The sequence below is a fragment of the Cannabis sativa genome, chromosome 5, assembly GCF_029168945.1.
Source record: "Cannabis sativa cultivar Pink pepper isolate KNU-18-1 chromosome 5, ASM2916894v1, whole genome shotgun sequence".
In the NCBI taxonomy this organism is placed as follows: Eukaryota; Viridiplantae; Streptophyta; class Magnoliopsida; order Rosales; family Cannabaceae; genus Cannabis; species Cannabis sativa.
In genome coordinates, this window is record NC_083605.1 from 6,969,523 (window position 1) to 6,984,635 (window position 15,113).

General features: G+C 32.9%; 3 protein-coding genes across 3 annotated transcripts; 1 reads left to right on the top strand and 2 right to left on the bottom strand.

The window, feature by feature from the left end:
• Window positions 1-1,963: 1,963 nt before the first annotated feature.
• On the top strand, window positions 1,964-7,842 carry LOC115715785 (ABC transporter C family member 10-like). The gene is made up of 11 exons (XM_061115338.1): window positions 1,964-4,356; window positions 4,436-4,756; window positions 4,842-4,928; window positions 5,037-5,624; window positions 5,711-5,875; window positions 5,956-6,250; window positions 6,339-6,553; window positions 6,646-6,951; window positions 7,077-7,140; window positions 7,230-7,469; window positions 7,561-7,842. Exons 1-11 carry the CDS (start codon window positions 2,293-2,295, stop codon window positions 7,671-7,673), a joined length of 4,458 nt encoding a protein of 1,485 aa, XP_060971321.1. The 5' UTR covers window positions 1,964-2,292; the 3' UTR covers window positions 7,674-7,842.
• Window positions 7,843-7,907: 65 nt separating this feature from the next.
• Window positions 7,908-9,282, bottom strand: LOC115717518 (uncharacterized). The gene is made up of 2 exons (XM_061115341.1): window positions 8,466-9,282; window positions 7,908-8,135 (listed from the first exon to the last, which is right to left on the bottom strand). The coding sequence occupies exons 1-2, from the start codon at window positions 8,915-8,917 to the stop codon at window positions 8,030-8,032; spliced, it is 558 nt and encodes a 185-aa protein (XP_060971324.1). The 5' UTR covers window positions 8,918-9,282; the 3' UTR covers window positions 7,908-8,029.
• A 105-nt stretch (window positions 9,283-9,387) lies between these two features.
• LOC115715784 (uncharacterized) lies at window positions 9,388-13,272 on the bottom strand. The gene is made up of 3 exons (XM_030644455.2): window positions 10,796-13,272; window positions 10,474-10,665; window positions 9,388-10,176 (listed from the first exon to the last, which is right to left on the bottom strand). Exons 1-3 carry the CDS (start codon window positions 13,018-13,020, stop codon window positions 9,594-9,596), a joined length of 3,000 nt encoding a protein of 999 aa, XP_030500315.2. The 5' UTR covers window positions 13,021-13,272; the 3' UTR covers window positions 9,388-9,593.
• Between the last annotated feature and the right edge of the window lie 1,841 nt (window positions 13,273-15,113).

Genomic DNA, 15,113 nt, shown 5'->3' on the forward strand with positions numbered 1-15,113 from the left:
TTTTTATTTTTTTTTTTTAAATCATAATTTTAAAATTAATAATATTCAATGTAGTGATAATCATTGAAATTTAAAAGCATAATAGTGATTTAAATAAAAACAAAAATTACTATTATACTTTTTTTTTGAGATAAAAATTACTATTATACTTTGTAATAGTAATTAAAAATAATTATTATTCGTCCTAAATTTATCTTCGGAATTAATAAAAATGCTCATCTGGTTAAACTATCAAAACATTCAAATTTAATTTAAAATAATATTTAAAATTTAACTAATTCTAAATATTAAAATTTGAAAATAATTTTTAATAAAAAAATAAACAATATGAACAAATTTATTATTAATTGCAACACTTTAGGTGGATTAATTATATTAAGGTTTAACTAATTACATGGATGCTGACCTTTTACGTGGCAACATCTAATAATTTGTTATTTTTTTTTATTTAAAAAAAAGTCACCCAATAATTTTTCATAAACTAAGAATTCTGTTATATAGCCACATTTTATATAGAATAGATACTAGCCAAATTATATACTATAATTAAAATATATACATACCATGACAATAAAATTATATACTGACATTATATATAATAAAATAGAAACTAATTAAATATTATTTAAAATATATAATATATTATACAATTAAAATATATAAAAATAATAATTAAATATATATATAGCATGCCAATAAAATTATAAACATACTTTAAAATATTTGTATTTTGCTAACAAAATTATATACCTCTATTATACATAACAAAATAAAAAATAAATATCATTTAACAATAATAATATACTATACAACAAAACAAAAATATACTGTATAATAAAATCTATATACCAACAACCACACAACTCATAATTTTTATTTTTAAAAAAAAAAAACGACATAACTTTCAAATAAAAAAGATTTTAACAAAACTAATATAGATATACTATAATCTTTAAGTATTTTGCTTCAATTCTAAAAAAAAATTATGAATTTTTTTATGTGGTAAAAGACAATATAAATAATAAATAATCTAAAAGGGTTATTTCTCTATAAATTTTAAAATGAAGATATTTACTAACATAGTCTTATAATTTGGGACTATTTACTATAATTCTCAAAAAAAAAAAAAAAAAAAAAAAAAAAAACTATTGGTCTCTTAAATCCAACTATATATAAATTTGTGAAATTGATATGAATATATTATATTTTTTTTAATAGAATATGTTACATCTTTTGTTTTTAATAAAGACTAAATAAGATTAATAGTGTGCTTTTAAATTTTTCTTTGAGTATTAAAAATAAGCATAATTAATTATTTAATTATTAATAATGATGATAAAAATTAATAAATTTTTTAAATAAATAAAAAAACATGGATAAAACAAAAAATAATAAAGATAACTCATAAGTGATGCCATGAAAATGGCAAGAGTTTCCATATTAAACTAAAATTAAAGGATTCAATAGGAATTATTGGATAGAATCACACACATGTCCACAAGTTTGCATATACTAAAATTTAAAAACCATTGACTTATGACTTATCCATACCAAATGATTGGCTTATATATAATTCTTAAATTCTAGACTACAAAAATGTGAAGCCACCCTAAAAAATAAAAAAATAAATAAATAATAATAATAATAATAAAAAAAAAAAGCAGTAACCATACATAATGATTAATGATTAATGATTACACTTATTGTGTGTTTTCTTTTTATTTTACAAAAAAGTATGTACTGTTAAAAATTATGGGTAAAAGAAATATAAATGTCTAACATATATAAGATTTTTCATGGGTATTATTTATGGTTATTAAACAAAATTAATTATAAATATTAATTTTTAAAATATTTAATTAAAAAAAAATCAAATATATATCTTACTACACTATATTAAAAATATATTTATATTAAAAAAAATTAACATAAACTAACTTTTTTTATCTCTTTCTTTTCTGGAATAATTTTTTTTTTTAATTTTTCGAGCCAATGATATAGTCTCAACTCATGTTAAAAAAAAGTATTTTTCTTTTTTTTTTTTAAATTAAAAAATATTAAACATAAAAACACACATTTTCTTAAAAAATAAATACATTAATAATACTCTGTACCTATTACTATGTTACTGTTTAGCATTAAATGTGTTACGTTGTCAAAGAAGTTGTTGAATCTATATTTTTCATATGTTTATGTATCATCTACTTTGGTTTTCTGGGTTCTTTCTGTAACAGAAAAATATATATACATATATATATATATATTGCTATTATATAACAAGTACAGAAAAAAATGGACAATATCTGCACAATGTTTTGTGGTGATGATCAGTACTCAAGTTCACCATTTGACTTTCTGAGTCCTTCAAACTGTACCAAACAAGCCCTAAGTATCTTCTTTGATGTAGTTCTTCTGCTCACTCTCTTGATCACCATGATCCAAAAGCTCTCCTCATCAAAACTTGGTCAAGTTCCTCCAGCTAGGCCTACTAGCAACTACTACTACTTTCAAGGATTGTCAACTCTGCAAATACTTTCTGCTATCTTTAATGGCTGTCTTTCTCTGTCTTTTATGTTCCTTGGTGTATGGAACTTACAAGACAAACTGAAAGTATCCCATTCTCTACTGCCTCTGAATCTGTGGTTTCCACTATTATTTGAAGGCTTCACTTGGTTGTTGGTTGGCTTGACTTTGAGTATCAAACTGAAACAACTTCCAACAGTACCAGTTTGGTTTTTGACCATTCTTGCCACCCTGTTTGCTGGGATATCTTGTGTTTTGTCTTTGTTTGAAGCTGTTTTGAACAAACAAGTAACATTTGAAATTGTTTTAGATGTTTTATCTGTTCCTGGAGTGATTCTTCTTTTAGTTTTATGTACTCATAAGGGTTGTAAAAGTGAAGAGAGTGAGGATGAAGTTAAAGGCCATTATAGACCTTTGAGTGGAAACAATGAAAATGATGATATTGACTCAGTTACCCCATTTTCCAGAGCAGGCTGGTTCAGTAAGATCTCATTTTGGTGGCTAAATTCGTTGATGAAGAAGGGTAGGGAGGAAACTCTCAATGAAGAAGATATACCAAAGTTGAGGAAAGCTGATAGAGCAGAAAGTTGTTATCTGATGTTCTTGGAGCAATTAGAGAAACAGAAGAAGAAGAAGAAAAAGAAAGATGGTTTTTCTGCTCAGCCATCACTGTTGAAGATAATCATTTTATGTCATTGGAAAGAGATTTTGATATCTGGGTTCTTTGCTCTGCTAAAGGTTTTGAGTCTCTCTGTTGGTCCTTTGCTTTTAAATGCTTTCATTTTGGTTGCTGAAGGAAAGGTGAGTTTCGAGTATGAAGGTTATGTATTGGTCATAATTCTCTTCCTTACAAAGTGTCTTGAATCAATCTCTCAAAGACAGTGGTACTTCAGAAGCAGACTAATTGGTGTGCAAGTCAAGTCTTTGCTCACTGCTGCAACTTACAAGAAGCTGTTGAGATTATCCAACTCTGCTAGGATTGTTCATTCTAGTGGTGAGATTATGAATTATGTTACTGTTGATGCATATAGGATTGGAGAATTTCCATTCTGGTTTCATCAGATTTGGACAACTCCCTTCCAAATATGTATTTCCTTGCTAATACTTGCCCAAGCGATTGGATTGGGAACAATAGCAGCCTTATGTGCAGTAATTTTTACTGTGGCGTGCAATGCTCCACTTTCTAAGTTACAGAATAAGTTTCAGACAAACCTTATGATGGCTCAAGATGAAAGGCTTAAGGCTCTTAGTGAGGCTCTTGTGAACATGAAGGTGTTGAAGCTATATGCATGGGAAAATCATTTCAAAACTGTGGTAGAAAGGTTGAGGAATGTGGAGATGAAATGGCTATCTGCAGTGCAGTTTCAAAAGGCGTATAATTCACTTCTCTTCTGGTCGTCGCCTATTTTGATCTCTGCTGCTTCTTTTGGAGCATGTTATTTTCTAAATGTTCCTCTTCATGCCAATAATGTCTTCACTTTCGTAGCAACTCTACGTCTTATTCAAGAGCCTGTTAGATTGTTTCCTGATGTTGTTAGTGTGACGATTCAAGCAAAGGTTTCATTTATGCGAATTCTAAAATTCCTTGAGGCACCAGAGCTGCAGATGGCAAGAATCAGGAATAATTCTACTACCCTGGGGAAGGTGAACAATGCCATTGTTATCGAATCAGCTGACTTTTCATGGGAAGGAAATTTATCAAAGCCAACTCTGAGAAACATCAATTTATTGGTTAGTTCTGGCCAAAAGATGGCTATATGTGGAGAAGTTGGATCAGGGAAATCAGCACTTTTGGCAGCAATTCTAGGTGAAATCCCGAATGTTCGGGGAAATGTAAGGCTTCTAATCTGATCCATCTGCATACCTTTTCTTTTCTTTTTTGCACTCAAACTCATAACTATTGGAATTACAGATTCAAGTTTATGGGAAGATAGCCTATGTTTCTCAGACGGCGTGGATACAGACAGGCACAATACAAGAAAATATTTTATTTGGCTCCCCTATGGAAGGTCAAAGGTACAGAGAAACTCTTGAGAGATGTTCACTTGTAAAAGACTTGGAATTGCTTCCTTATGGTGACCTTACTGAAATTGGCGAGAGAGGAGTGAATTTGAGTGGCGGTCAGAAACAACGAATCCAACTTGCTCGCGCTCTATACCAAAATGCAGATGTCTATTTTTTGGATGATCCATTCAGTGCTGTTGATGCACATACTGCTACAAGCTTGTTTAAGGTAACAGTGTTTTCATAACAATTGTTGCAGATCTCCATGTCTGTTTGGTGTCGCTTAAAGTTGAATCTTTCTTGCGTGTTTGCAGGAATATGTTATGGAAGCACTTTCAGACAGAACAGTCTTGCTTGTAACCCATCAAGTTGATTTCTTGCCTGCATTTGATTCAGTTTTGGTTAGACTTCTTAAAATGGCAAAACATTTCCAAGTTTTCAACTTTATGTGTTTAGTAATAGAATCATTATATAGTGATCATAAACATTAATTTAACATTGGTTGACAGTTAATGTATGATGGAGAAATCTTAGAGTCAGCTCCTTACCATCAGTTATTGTCCACAAGCCAAGAGTTTCAAGACCTTGTAAACGCTCACAAAGAGACTGCCGGTACTGAAAGGCCCGCGCACATAAATCATGCTGAGAAACAAGGAAAATTCAGTAATGAGATTCAAAAGTCTTATACAGATATGGAATGTAAAGCATCTAAAGGAGATCAGTTGATTAAGGTAGAAGAAAGAGAAGTAGGGAACAGAGGAATTAAGCCTTACAAGCAATACTTGAATCAGAACAAAGGCTACTTGTACTTCTCCATCACCTTTGTCACTCACTTTATATTTTGCCTTACTCTGATCTTGCAAAACTCATGGATGGCTGCCAATGTTGATAATCCTCAAATCAGCACATTGTGGTTGATCTTGGTGTACTTGTTCATAGGAATTGCCTCCATACTTTTTTTAGTTTTCAGATCCCATTTTGTAGCTTTATTAGGCATCAATGCCTCGAAATCACTTTTTTCACAACTAGTAAATTCCCTGTTCCGATCTCCCATGTCCTTTTACGACTCCACGCCTTTGGGAAGGATACTTGCTCGGGTATGCATCTGAGCAAATACATACTAAAAATTACTTCAAGAAACTAAACTACTACTAATCTGATATGTATCTTTGTTCTTGTGAAGGTTTCATCTGATCTAAGCTTAGTGGATCTTGATGTCCCATTCACCTTATGTATTGCTATTGGAACATGCATAAATGTCATCACAAACCTTGGAGTACTAGCTGTTATCACTTGGCAAATCATAATTATCGCAGTCCCAACAGTCTACCTATCTTTCTTACTACAGGTACTTCCCATCTCATCTTACTCCACACAAGAAAAGAAACAAGAGCTAATCATAGTTTACTTGATCTTGTTTTATAACAGAGATACTACCTTGCCACTGCTAATGAACTAATGAGGCTCAATGGTACAACTAAGTCCAAGGTAGCAAACCACCTTGCTGAGTCTATGGCAGGAGCCATAACAATTAGAGCCTTTGAAGAGGAGGAACGCTTCTTCGTCAAGAGCCTAAAACTCATTGACATAAATGCTAGTCCATATTTTCATAGTTTTGCAGCAAATGAATGGTTAATCGAACGGTTGGAGATACTCAGTGCAACCATTCTTGCTTCTGCAGCATTATTCATGGTCCTCCTCCCCCCTGACACCTTCAGCTCGGGTATTTTTTTCCTTTTCTTCACAAAATTTACATTTGACACTGACCCTTTTCTTTGCATATATTTTGAAACAAGTTTGTGTTACTGCAGGATTTATTGGGATGGCACTTTCTTATGGCCTCTCAATGAACACCACACTTGTAGTTTGTGTTCAGAACCAATGCACTATTGCCAATTACATTGTTTCAGTAGAAAGGCTAAACCAGTACATGTACATACCGAGTGAAGCACCTGAAGTGATCGATGAAAATCGCCCCCCAACAACCTGGCCTGATGTGGGAAAAGTAGAGATACATGATTTACAGGTAAGTTCAACTTTGATTTAATGTCTACAAAAAGATGGTTCGTGTACTAATAATATTCATATGAACCAAATAAAAAAAAAATGAATAAACAGATTAGATATAGAGCCAATACCCCACTTGTTCTTCGTGGGATAAGTTGCATATTTGAAGGAGGGCACAAGATTGGCATAGTTGGCCGAACTGGTAGTGGAAAGACTACCTTGATCGGAGCTTTATTTCGGTTGGTGGAACCAACTGGGGGAAAGATTATAGTTGATGGGGTTGACATCACAACAATTGGACTACATGATCTTAGGTCACGTTTTGGTGTAATACCTCAAGATCCTACACTCTTCAATGGAACTGTTAGATTCAATCTGGATCCCTTATCTCAACATTCAGACAATGAAATATGGGAGGTAGCTATATAGTATATACTACAGTACAACTTGTTATTTCACTAGTTGAAGAACAAGGGATTTTGACAAAATAAGTGTTCTTGGCTATTTGGCTGTTAATCTTTTTCCTTTGTTTGGTTTTCAAGGTTCTTGGAAAGTGTCAACTTAAGGAAGCTGTTCAAGAGAAGAAAGGAGGCTTGGAATCATTAGGTAATGGCTGTATTGAGTGGAGTAAGAGAAGGCAGTTAAGTTTTTCTTGTGATCAATCACAAATAATAATGTGTTGTTTTGTTGTTCAGTTGTGGATGATGGATCGAATTGGAGCATGGGACAGAGGCAATTGTTCTGTTTGGGGCGAGCTCTATTGAGGAGAAGTCGAATACTGGTGCTCGACGAAGCAACTGCATCCATAGACAATGCAACCGACACGATTCTACAGAGAACAATTAGAATTGAATTTGCAGATTGCACCGTAATCACTGTAGCTCACCGAATTCCAACTGTTATGGATTGCACCATGGTTCTTGCCATGAGTGATGGTAAATTTCATTGCTTTGATGTTCATATTAGAAAAAGATTATTTCTTTGAAATACCCATTTGAAAACAAATATTTTGACCTTTAATTTCAGGACAAATAGTGGAATATGATGAGCCAACGAAGTTGATGAAGAAAGAAGGTTCACTTTTTGGAAAGTTGGTCAATGAATACTGGTCTCATTTGCAGTCTGCTGAGTCGCACTGATAATATAATAAAATCAGCTCTATTGTGCTAAAGCCTAAATTTCGTACGGAGATTATGCAATAATAATTAGTTATTATTGTTTATGTTCTGACAGTCAGTTGGTATATTTTCATTTCTAGTAACGTGTTGTTCCCTCTTTTCAGATTAAGAAAGCTACAATGGCTGCCTATTTTATGTGTATTCATTACATTAGCAACCAAAATTGGGCAATAAAGAAACATACATACAATAGCATTTCAAAAATGGTAAAAACCAATATACTAACACTAAACAAATTCATTTCATCCCAAAAATTATAGCAAAGTCAAAACCTTACAATGGAGAAAAAAATACTCTCAACTCAAGTATGACTAAGTCTAAGGTCCTCCAAGCACAGCATTCTCAATATCTTCTCTGCTCAGTGCATAACTGAATCTTCTTTCCATATCTTTTTCGAGGTTTCCAGGTCCAGTCTTTAAATACCTGCATTACATACACCACTAACCTAAGTTACATGCTCAACACATCATAAGCAAGAATGAGAAAACTTGATCTTTGTTCATTTTTTAAACATGAGAAGAAAACCACACAAGTACAATCATTCTTCAATTGTGTTCATCTTAACTTGGTTGAAAAATGCACACAATTTACAATTTTCAAGTTCAATGCAGTATTGAAAAATGACCATATTTGAATTTTTAATCACACTAAAAATAATTAGTACCCCCAAATCAACACGACCCATACCAAAAACAGCAAGAAAATGAAAACCCAAATGCAACAATGAGATTACAAATCAATTAACCAACCAACCTTATATAGAGATCAGTTACATCAAGCGAGAGTTGGGCATGCCATTCATGCTTCTCCACCAGCCAAACAGCCCTGTCTTCTGTGCTCTGATGAAACCCTAAACTTCTCAACCAGGCTTCAATGCAAGGGAGGCTATGAGAATACAAGGGCTTCTTCTTTTCCGGGAGTTTCTTCAACCACTCGTCATCCGGGGAAGAGGACTCCTCCTCCTTCTCTTTCTCATCTTCCTCTTCAGCCTCGGAAGACTTGGAAGAACAACTTGGGATGTGGAAACGGAAATGGAGTTTCCCAGGAGAAGAGCGAGATAACGATTGGGAACAAGAAGGGAAATTCCGCAAAAGGGAAGGATACAAACTAGAAAAATGAGAAGAAATTGAACAAGGAGAGGATGTGGAATTGGATAATGAGAAGATTACTGAGGCTGTGAATTTAGAGAAAGAAATGGCAGACATGTTTGTGTACTCAAATGCAAATAGTATGAATTTGCCTCTAAATTTTTACATTAAACGTTATTTCTTCTTCCAATTCTTTGAATTGGGATTTTGGGTCGCAAGTACAGATTAATTAAATAAGTTTTCTAAAGTTTTCAGGCTCAAATGAAATTAGAAAAAATTTGTGGGTCCACTTTTAATTTTGTGTTGTTGTCTTTGTCTTCATTCAGAAATTTCAACCCCTTATCCTCTTCTCAATTTTCTTTCTTCTTTTTTTGGTCTAGCTATTTAGCTAATGAAACTACGACAACTGATTCAGTAGATATTGTCATTTCTTTATAAATTATTATAGTTATGCACTGTACAGAGGGGCTCAAATGTTGAAGGCAATGTTGAATGAGTACAGAAATTATGATGATAATGATTCATGGTCCAAAAGAATAATTAGTACTATCCATCAAGAAGAAATTCAGAGATAACATATAAATAAGTGAATAAACTACCTCACTAGTTTTTGTTTTTATTATTTTATGTTAAACATTATTCACTTCACCAAATGAAGAAAAATTCAGTATGGTATAGAGTATAGACTAAGAGTTAAAGAAAATGTACAGCTCTAATGGTTCTTAGTTCTTACATGTAGTTGCTAGTTCAAACCAAGTGTCTCCCTGAGAAATGTTCCTTGACTGGATCCAATTTACAGATCGTCTTGAAACAATGCCTTGGAAACACTGGCACATGGCTGACTACTGAACTCATTATCATGGTAATCCTCGTTGTAGAAGCTGTTATACCGTGAATCAAAGCTGTTTCGCCGTAAATTTGAACGTTTCTTATCTGCCATTGGAGTTTCGCATACTGTGTCACTGACTTCCTCTACATGTCTCTTCCTTTTTGACAGCTTTGGAAGTGAATCTGACCTTGGCATCACTGCCTTAGGCTGCTTTGGAGCCCAAACTCTCTGTAAATCAGGCATCCAGCTAGTAAAAGAAGAAAATCTCCGAGCTCTTTCTCTCCTCTCTTGAGCTTCAGTTAACCTGCGAGCGAGGTCTTGTGCCACTCCTTGTGTTCTTCTACGATGGGACTCATCTTCTGCTGATAGTGGTTCACTAAATAAACTATTTTCTCCCACTTCGTCTTTATCTGGCTTTTCTTTCCAAGATTGATTGCTATCCTCGCTATTGAGTAGGCAATTTGGAGGTCCATCCTCATCAGCAAAGAGCAACAAGTCCATTTTTTTATAGATCTTATGAACTACATCTTCAAGGGTAGAACTGTACCTGAAAATTTGGGTATTTAAACATTAGTTTATCACTTGCACTAGCAAAGTAAATTTGCTATAGAGTTTCATGTTTTCTGCAAAAGTTACAGCAAAGAACCAACCCAGTTTGTCTAATGTAAATTTCTTTTCTTCACCTTACATTTTTCTAGTTAGTTACTTTCATACTATAACTTTGAAAATATTCATTGCTAGACATATTGCAATGTACAATACATGCCTCAAAACAACAAACAAAAGACTCACCAACAAAGCACTCATTAACGAATAAAAAAAACTTTGTTGTTCTATAAGATACCTGGCTTTTATGAACTTTCCCACATAACTATCCAGGCTCCATTCGCCAAAGAAACCTCCCTCAAGATGGCACTGGATGGTATCTAGAAGCAAGCATATCTGTTTCACAAACTTCTGTTTCAAAGACTCTCCGATGCTCTCTCGAACTTCTGATTGTAGTATTTCCATTCGAAATAAAATTTGCAATTCATATCTAGTGCATGTTAAGGAAAATGTAGAGTAAAATGAGCTAGAGATAAATGCAATTAAATCGCATATAAAAACACAATGTAGTTAACGAAGCCATAGCATACATGCAAAACAAGAGGGAAAAAAAAGGATACTCTCTAATTATCTTTTCTGATGAAGCTTCAGAAGATTGAATGGGAGGATCGTTACTTCTGCACTTTGAGATCAAGTCCTTCGGGTCCTTTAGTAAAAGCTTTAGCAGTTCTGTATTATGAAAACTACCAGTGGTATCTTGAGATGATATAACAAGTAGTTGGCCTTCAGAAGCGGCTTCTGCCTCACATTTTTTCTTTAACCAATTTATAGATGAATTCACAAGTCGCTGGGCCAAAGCCCCCAAGTCTACTGCTTCAGATTCAAGTCCTTGTTGGATCTTATTCAACAAAGTACTGAGAAAACTTTCAGAAGTTTCTGGCTTAATTTCAGCAGCAGATTCATCTTGAATCCTGGAAGATTCATTGATTGAAGTTTCTCCAGCTGAAGCAGACAAAATTGGTTGTTGGCTTTCTTGATGCAACTCAGTCAATCTATCATTGATACCTATTTGAATCTCCTGGGGTGGATTGGACTTCTCCTCTATAACAGGTGAAGAACAGTTGGACTTCTTAATCTGCTTCATCCAGCATTTCAGAAATCTCAACTTTTTTGAGTTATTACATCCCCTGGAGAAATAAGCCTCCTCCAATTCTATCCCCGAGTTTTCGAATGCTGCAGCACAAAAGCTGCTCCATGTTTGGTCTTGGAGCAATTTTAAACTTCTTTTGCTCCTCATCTTTTTCCCATCCCTACCGGAACGCTTAATCTCAACTGTCGTCTTTGAACTTGATGGAGTCACATCTGCTCCATCAAAATCTTCCACTACCATGTGTGGCAAGAACTCATCATTTGTAATAAATAGAAGGGCAGAAGAAATAGAAAAAGGCTTAAGGATACCCTTTAAGGAATGTCCACTGTTATTTGAAAGAGATACCAAAGCCCAATAACCTTCCCTATAGAGAAAACTAGAGAGAATCTGCCAAATGGGTGCAGATTTTCTGGGCACGATGTCACCCAATTCAGTTGCCATCAATTCAAGTACCTTGTCAGCAAAAAAATCACCACAACTTTCTTGTTTAGCTTTCTCAGGTTTCAAAGAAAATTCTCGAACGAGTATAGGATCAGATAGATGGTCCTTGAATTTCTCAAACTTGTTGAACCTATACAAAGCCTTAACCTGCAGATTGTTCACTCCATCACCGAAATTACTCCACAACTTTTCATTTAGCACGCCACCTCCTTTTCTTTTATTCATAATTTCCAGTATATGCAGAACATCGTTATCGGATCTATTTCTAGGCAAAAGTTTTAAATTGACAAGTTCAAGATCACAACACTTGCATTCCAAGGGTTTCTGAGCTACATCTAATATCTCAAGACTCAATTGCATATGAAGCTTCTTAGAACAGTCATTACAACTAAAATTGTTGGGTGAAATTGCAATCCTAGGATAAATCAAACCAAAAGGAACAAGAGCTGAACCAAGAACAATGGAATCAGTAGAACAAAAACCCCATCCCAAATTCCTAACCCCACTCTCAAAAAACTTAAATCTCAAATCTGATTCATCAATCCCAACCTCACCATCATCACCCATTCCATATCGAACATCAACCCAACTAAATTGAATATCCCTACTAACAAGCGCATCATTCACATTAGCAAAGAATTCAGAAAATCTTTCACAGAAACTATTCAAGTTTTCTAAGCATTCATCATTAATTCCCACATTCAAGAACTCAGACAATGACTTTACTGAACTAGAAAAAGGTGAAAGCAAAACAACCAAATTAGACCTCACACGAACTGAATCACAATTCAAAAGCATACCCGATTCAGGTTCCTGGATAACGGGGTCCCATGCGTAGTCGTGGACGAGCTGGCGCATTGAAGCGGCAACACAGGAAGCCCGAGGAGAAGAATCCAGTGATGGGTTTCCGTTATCATTATTAAAAGGGGGTAAAGCATTGAGGGCCTGTGAGATAGAGAGAAATGTAGAGATGGGGTGGTCGAAAGAAAGAGAAAGCTTGGAGTTAGATATGAATTGGTGGAGTTTAGAGGAAGATAGAAGAGGAGAGAGAGAAGAAAAGAAAAGCTTGAAAGCAAAGAGAGAAGAGAAAAGAGGAGGAAATGTAAGGAGAGTTTTGGCTGAAGAGATAATTGAGTTGAGAAAATGAGTTGGGTCTTTAAGGAATGTTAATGGATTGAGATCGATTAGAAGAACAATACGCTGGGTTTGGCTGTAGTCGATGATTGGAGCCTTCGAATTTGGGTCATTTTCCATGATTGGCGTGAGAAAGAAGAGGTTGAAGAAGATCTGAACGATGATGCTTAGAACTTTCAACTTTGAAAATGGAAACTGGGCAAAAGAAAAGAAAGCAGTGAGCAGAGTTGATAATATTATAGGCGGGAAAGGGTCAAAACGCAGGACTTTCGCTAAAAACGTTGTCGTTTGTGATTTGGGAGTCGGCGGGAAACACAAAATATGGCGCTAATGATAAAAATATTTAAGTTTAGCGGGGAAAAATGACAATAGACAATTGAGAAATTTACAACTCATGACTAAAATGTAAAGTATTTTACATTTTTACTTTTGTTCCGTATCTTCTTCTTTTGTACACTTCATTATTTTCATCATTACTTTTTAAACTTTCATTAATTACATTTTTACGATTTGGACTTACATGCATATTTTTGTCTATAACTCTCTTCCACTCTTTATTTCCTTGTTCATTTTCTATATACATTTTCTCTCTCAACACAATTATCTTCTACAATCAGGTCACATCAACTTCTTTTTTAGGTCACATCAACTTCTTTTTCACCTTTTTTATTTTTTTTTTTAAAAAATCACTTTTTGTAGTTAGTATACACCCATTTCACATACAGGTGTTTACAACCTATAGTTGTAACTAGTTCTAGGTTATCTTCCCCTTTTCTTACTTTTTTTTTTTTTTTCAAAAAGGCTAATAAAAAAAACTCTAAAGTTGTTCTTGTTATGGGTAAAAAATCTCTTTTAACCTTCGAAGCTAATTGTAATTGAGGAATGAAGCCTTCTTATTTTTGAAAATATTTTTTTTCGTGAGAAGGTTGAATCTCAAATGGCTAAGCACCATAAAAAGCATATAGAAGTGGCGGCCCTATCCTATTTTAGTATTATATAGTTGATTTTTTTTTATATTATTATTTTTATTTATAGTTTATAAAATATAAATTTATATGCTCAAAAATGATTTGAGTCTAACTGATTGTATTTGAAATATCACATTAAATTTATTTGCATCCACACGCATTAAAAAATTTATTAAGCTAATTCAATAGTACTCATCTTTCAGCTCCCACTCCCACTTGAAAAAAAAAAACACTTGTCACGATCTAAGACACAAAGAATCTCCATTATAGTTGTTTTTAAGTGTTTTTTTTTTTTCTAGATTATTTGTGTGTTGTTTTAGTTTTTTTTCTAGTTGACTCAATGTATTGATGCTTAATTATTTAAATTCCATATTAAATTCAGGTTATTATTCATTATTTATACATGGAGATTTAGTTATTCAACGAAGATCAAATTGAGTATATGTTTATTTGTCATGGTATAAGTGATTTGTAGTTGTTTTCGTTTTATTCAGACAAATTTTATGTTGTTCTTACGTTTCTTTTAGGTTGTCAACAAAATATATTGATATTTAAAGCAGTGTTATTGTCTAGTTGTTTTTTAATTGTACTTGAGTTGTCCAAAAAAGATAAACAAAATGAGTATATATTTAGTTTTTTAGATATATTTTGGAGTAGTTATCTAGTTATTTTGTAAGTGATTTTTAGTTGTTGTGCAATTATATTGATGTATATTTTAATTTATTTTTTATATTTTTTTTGTTGTATCATGGTGTTGTATAAGTAATTTGTCACTGTTTTTGATTTATTGAGATTGATATTTAGTTAATTTACATATTAAAGTAGTGTTGTTGTCTAGTTGTTTCTCAGTTGTAATTGAGTTGTCCAAAAGAGATAATAAATAGTCTTATAATTATGAGTATATATTTAGTTTTTCAGACATATTTGAGAGGTTGTCCAAATGTTTTGTTGTTGTTGTTTTGATGTATATTTTAGTTTATTTTTTATACTTTTTTGGTTGTGTTTGTATATGTGATTTGTAGTTATTTCTGTTAAAATTAATTTTATGTTGTTCTTACGTTTTTTTTAGGTTGTCAAACAATATTAAAACTAATATCAAATTATATTTTTGTTTGACCAATAAAATATTATTTTATATTGACCAACTAATAATATTATTTTTAGATTAAAATTTTATTATTTAATTTTTAAAAATAGTATTATCTTCTTTCCTATTTTTTTATAATGTGCCGTAAAATTATTTTT

What these genes read in the sequence shown, in the direction of transcription:
- LOC115715785 (XM_061115338.1), top strand. Translation starts at nt 2,293, where the DNA reads ATGGACAATATCTGCACAATGTTTTGTGGTGATGATCAGTACTCAAGT. An exon ending in CTGCTACAAGCTTGTTTAAG is followed by an intron (nt 4,757 to 4,841) that starts GTAACAGTGTTT and finishes GCGTGTTTGCAG; the next exon opens with GAATATGTTATGGAAGCACT. An exon ending in TGGGAAGGATACTTGCTCGG is followed by an intron (nt 5,625 to 5,710) that starts GTATGCATCTGA and finishes GTTCTTGTGAAG; the next exon opens with GTTTCATCTGATCTAAGCTT.
- LOC115717518 (XM_061115341.1), bottom strand. Translation starts at nt 8,917, where the DNA reads ATGTCTGCCATTTCTTTCTCTAAATTCACAGCCTCAGTAATCTTCTCA. An exon ending in GTAACTGATCTCTATATAAG is followed by an intron (nt 8,136 to 8,465) that starts GTTGGTTGGTTA and finishes TATGTAATGCAG; the next exon opens with GTATTTAAAGACTGGACCTG.
- LOC115715784 (XM_030644455.2), bottom strand. Translation starts at nt 13,020, where the DNA reads ATGGAAAATGACCCAAATTCGAAGGCTCCAATCATCGACTACAGCCAA. An exon ending in TCAGAAAAGATAATTAGAGA is followed by an intron (nt 10,666 to 10,795) that starts GTATCCTTTTTT and finishes AACATGCACTAG; the next exon opens with ATATGAATTGCAAATTTTAT. An exon ending in GGAAAGTTCATAAAAGCCAG is followed by an intron (nt 10,177 to 10,473) that starts GTATCTTATAGA and finishes CCAAATTTTCAG; the next exon opens with GTACAGTTCTACCCTTGAAG.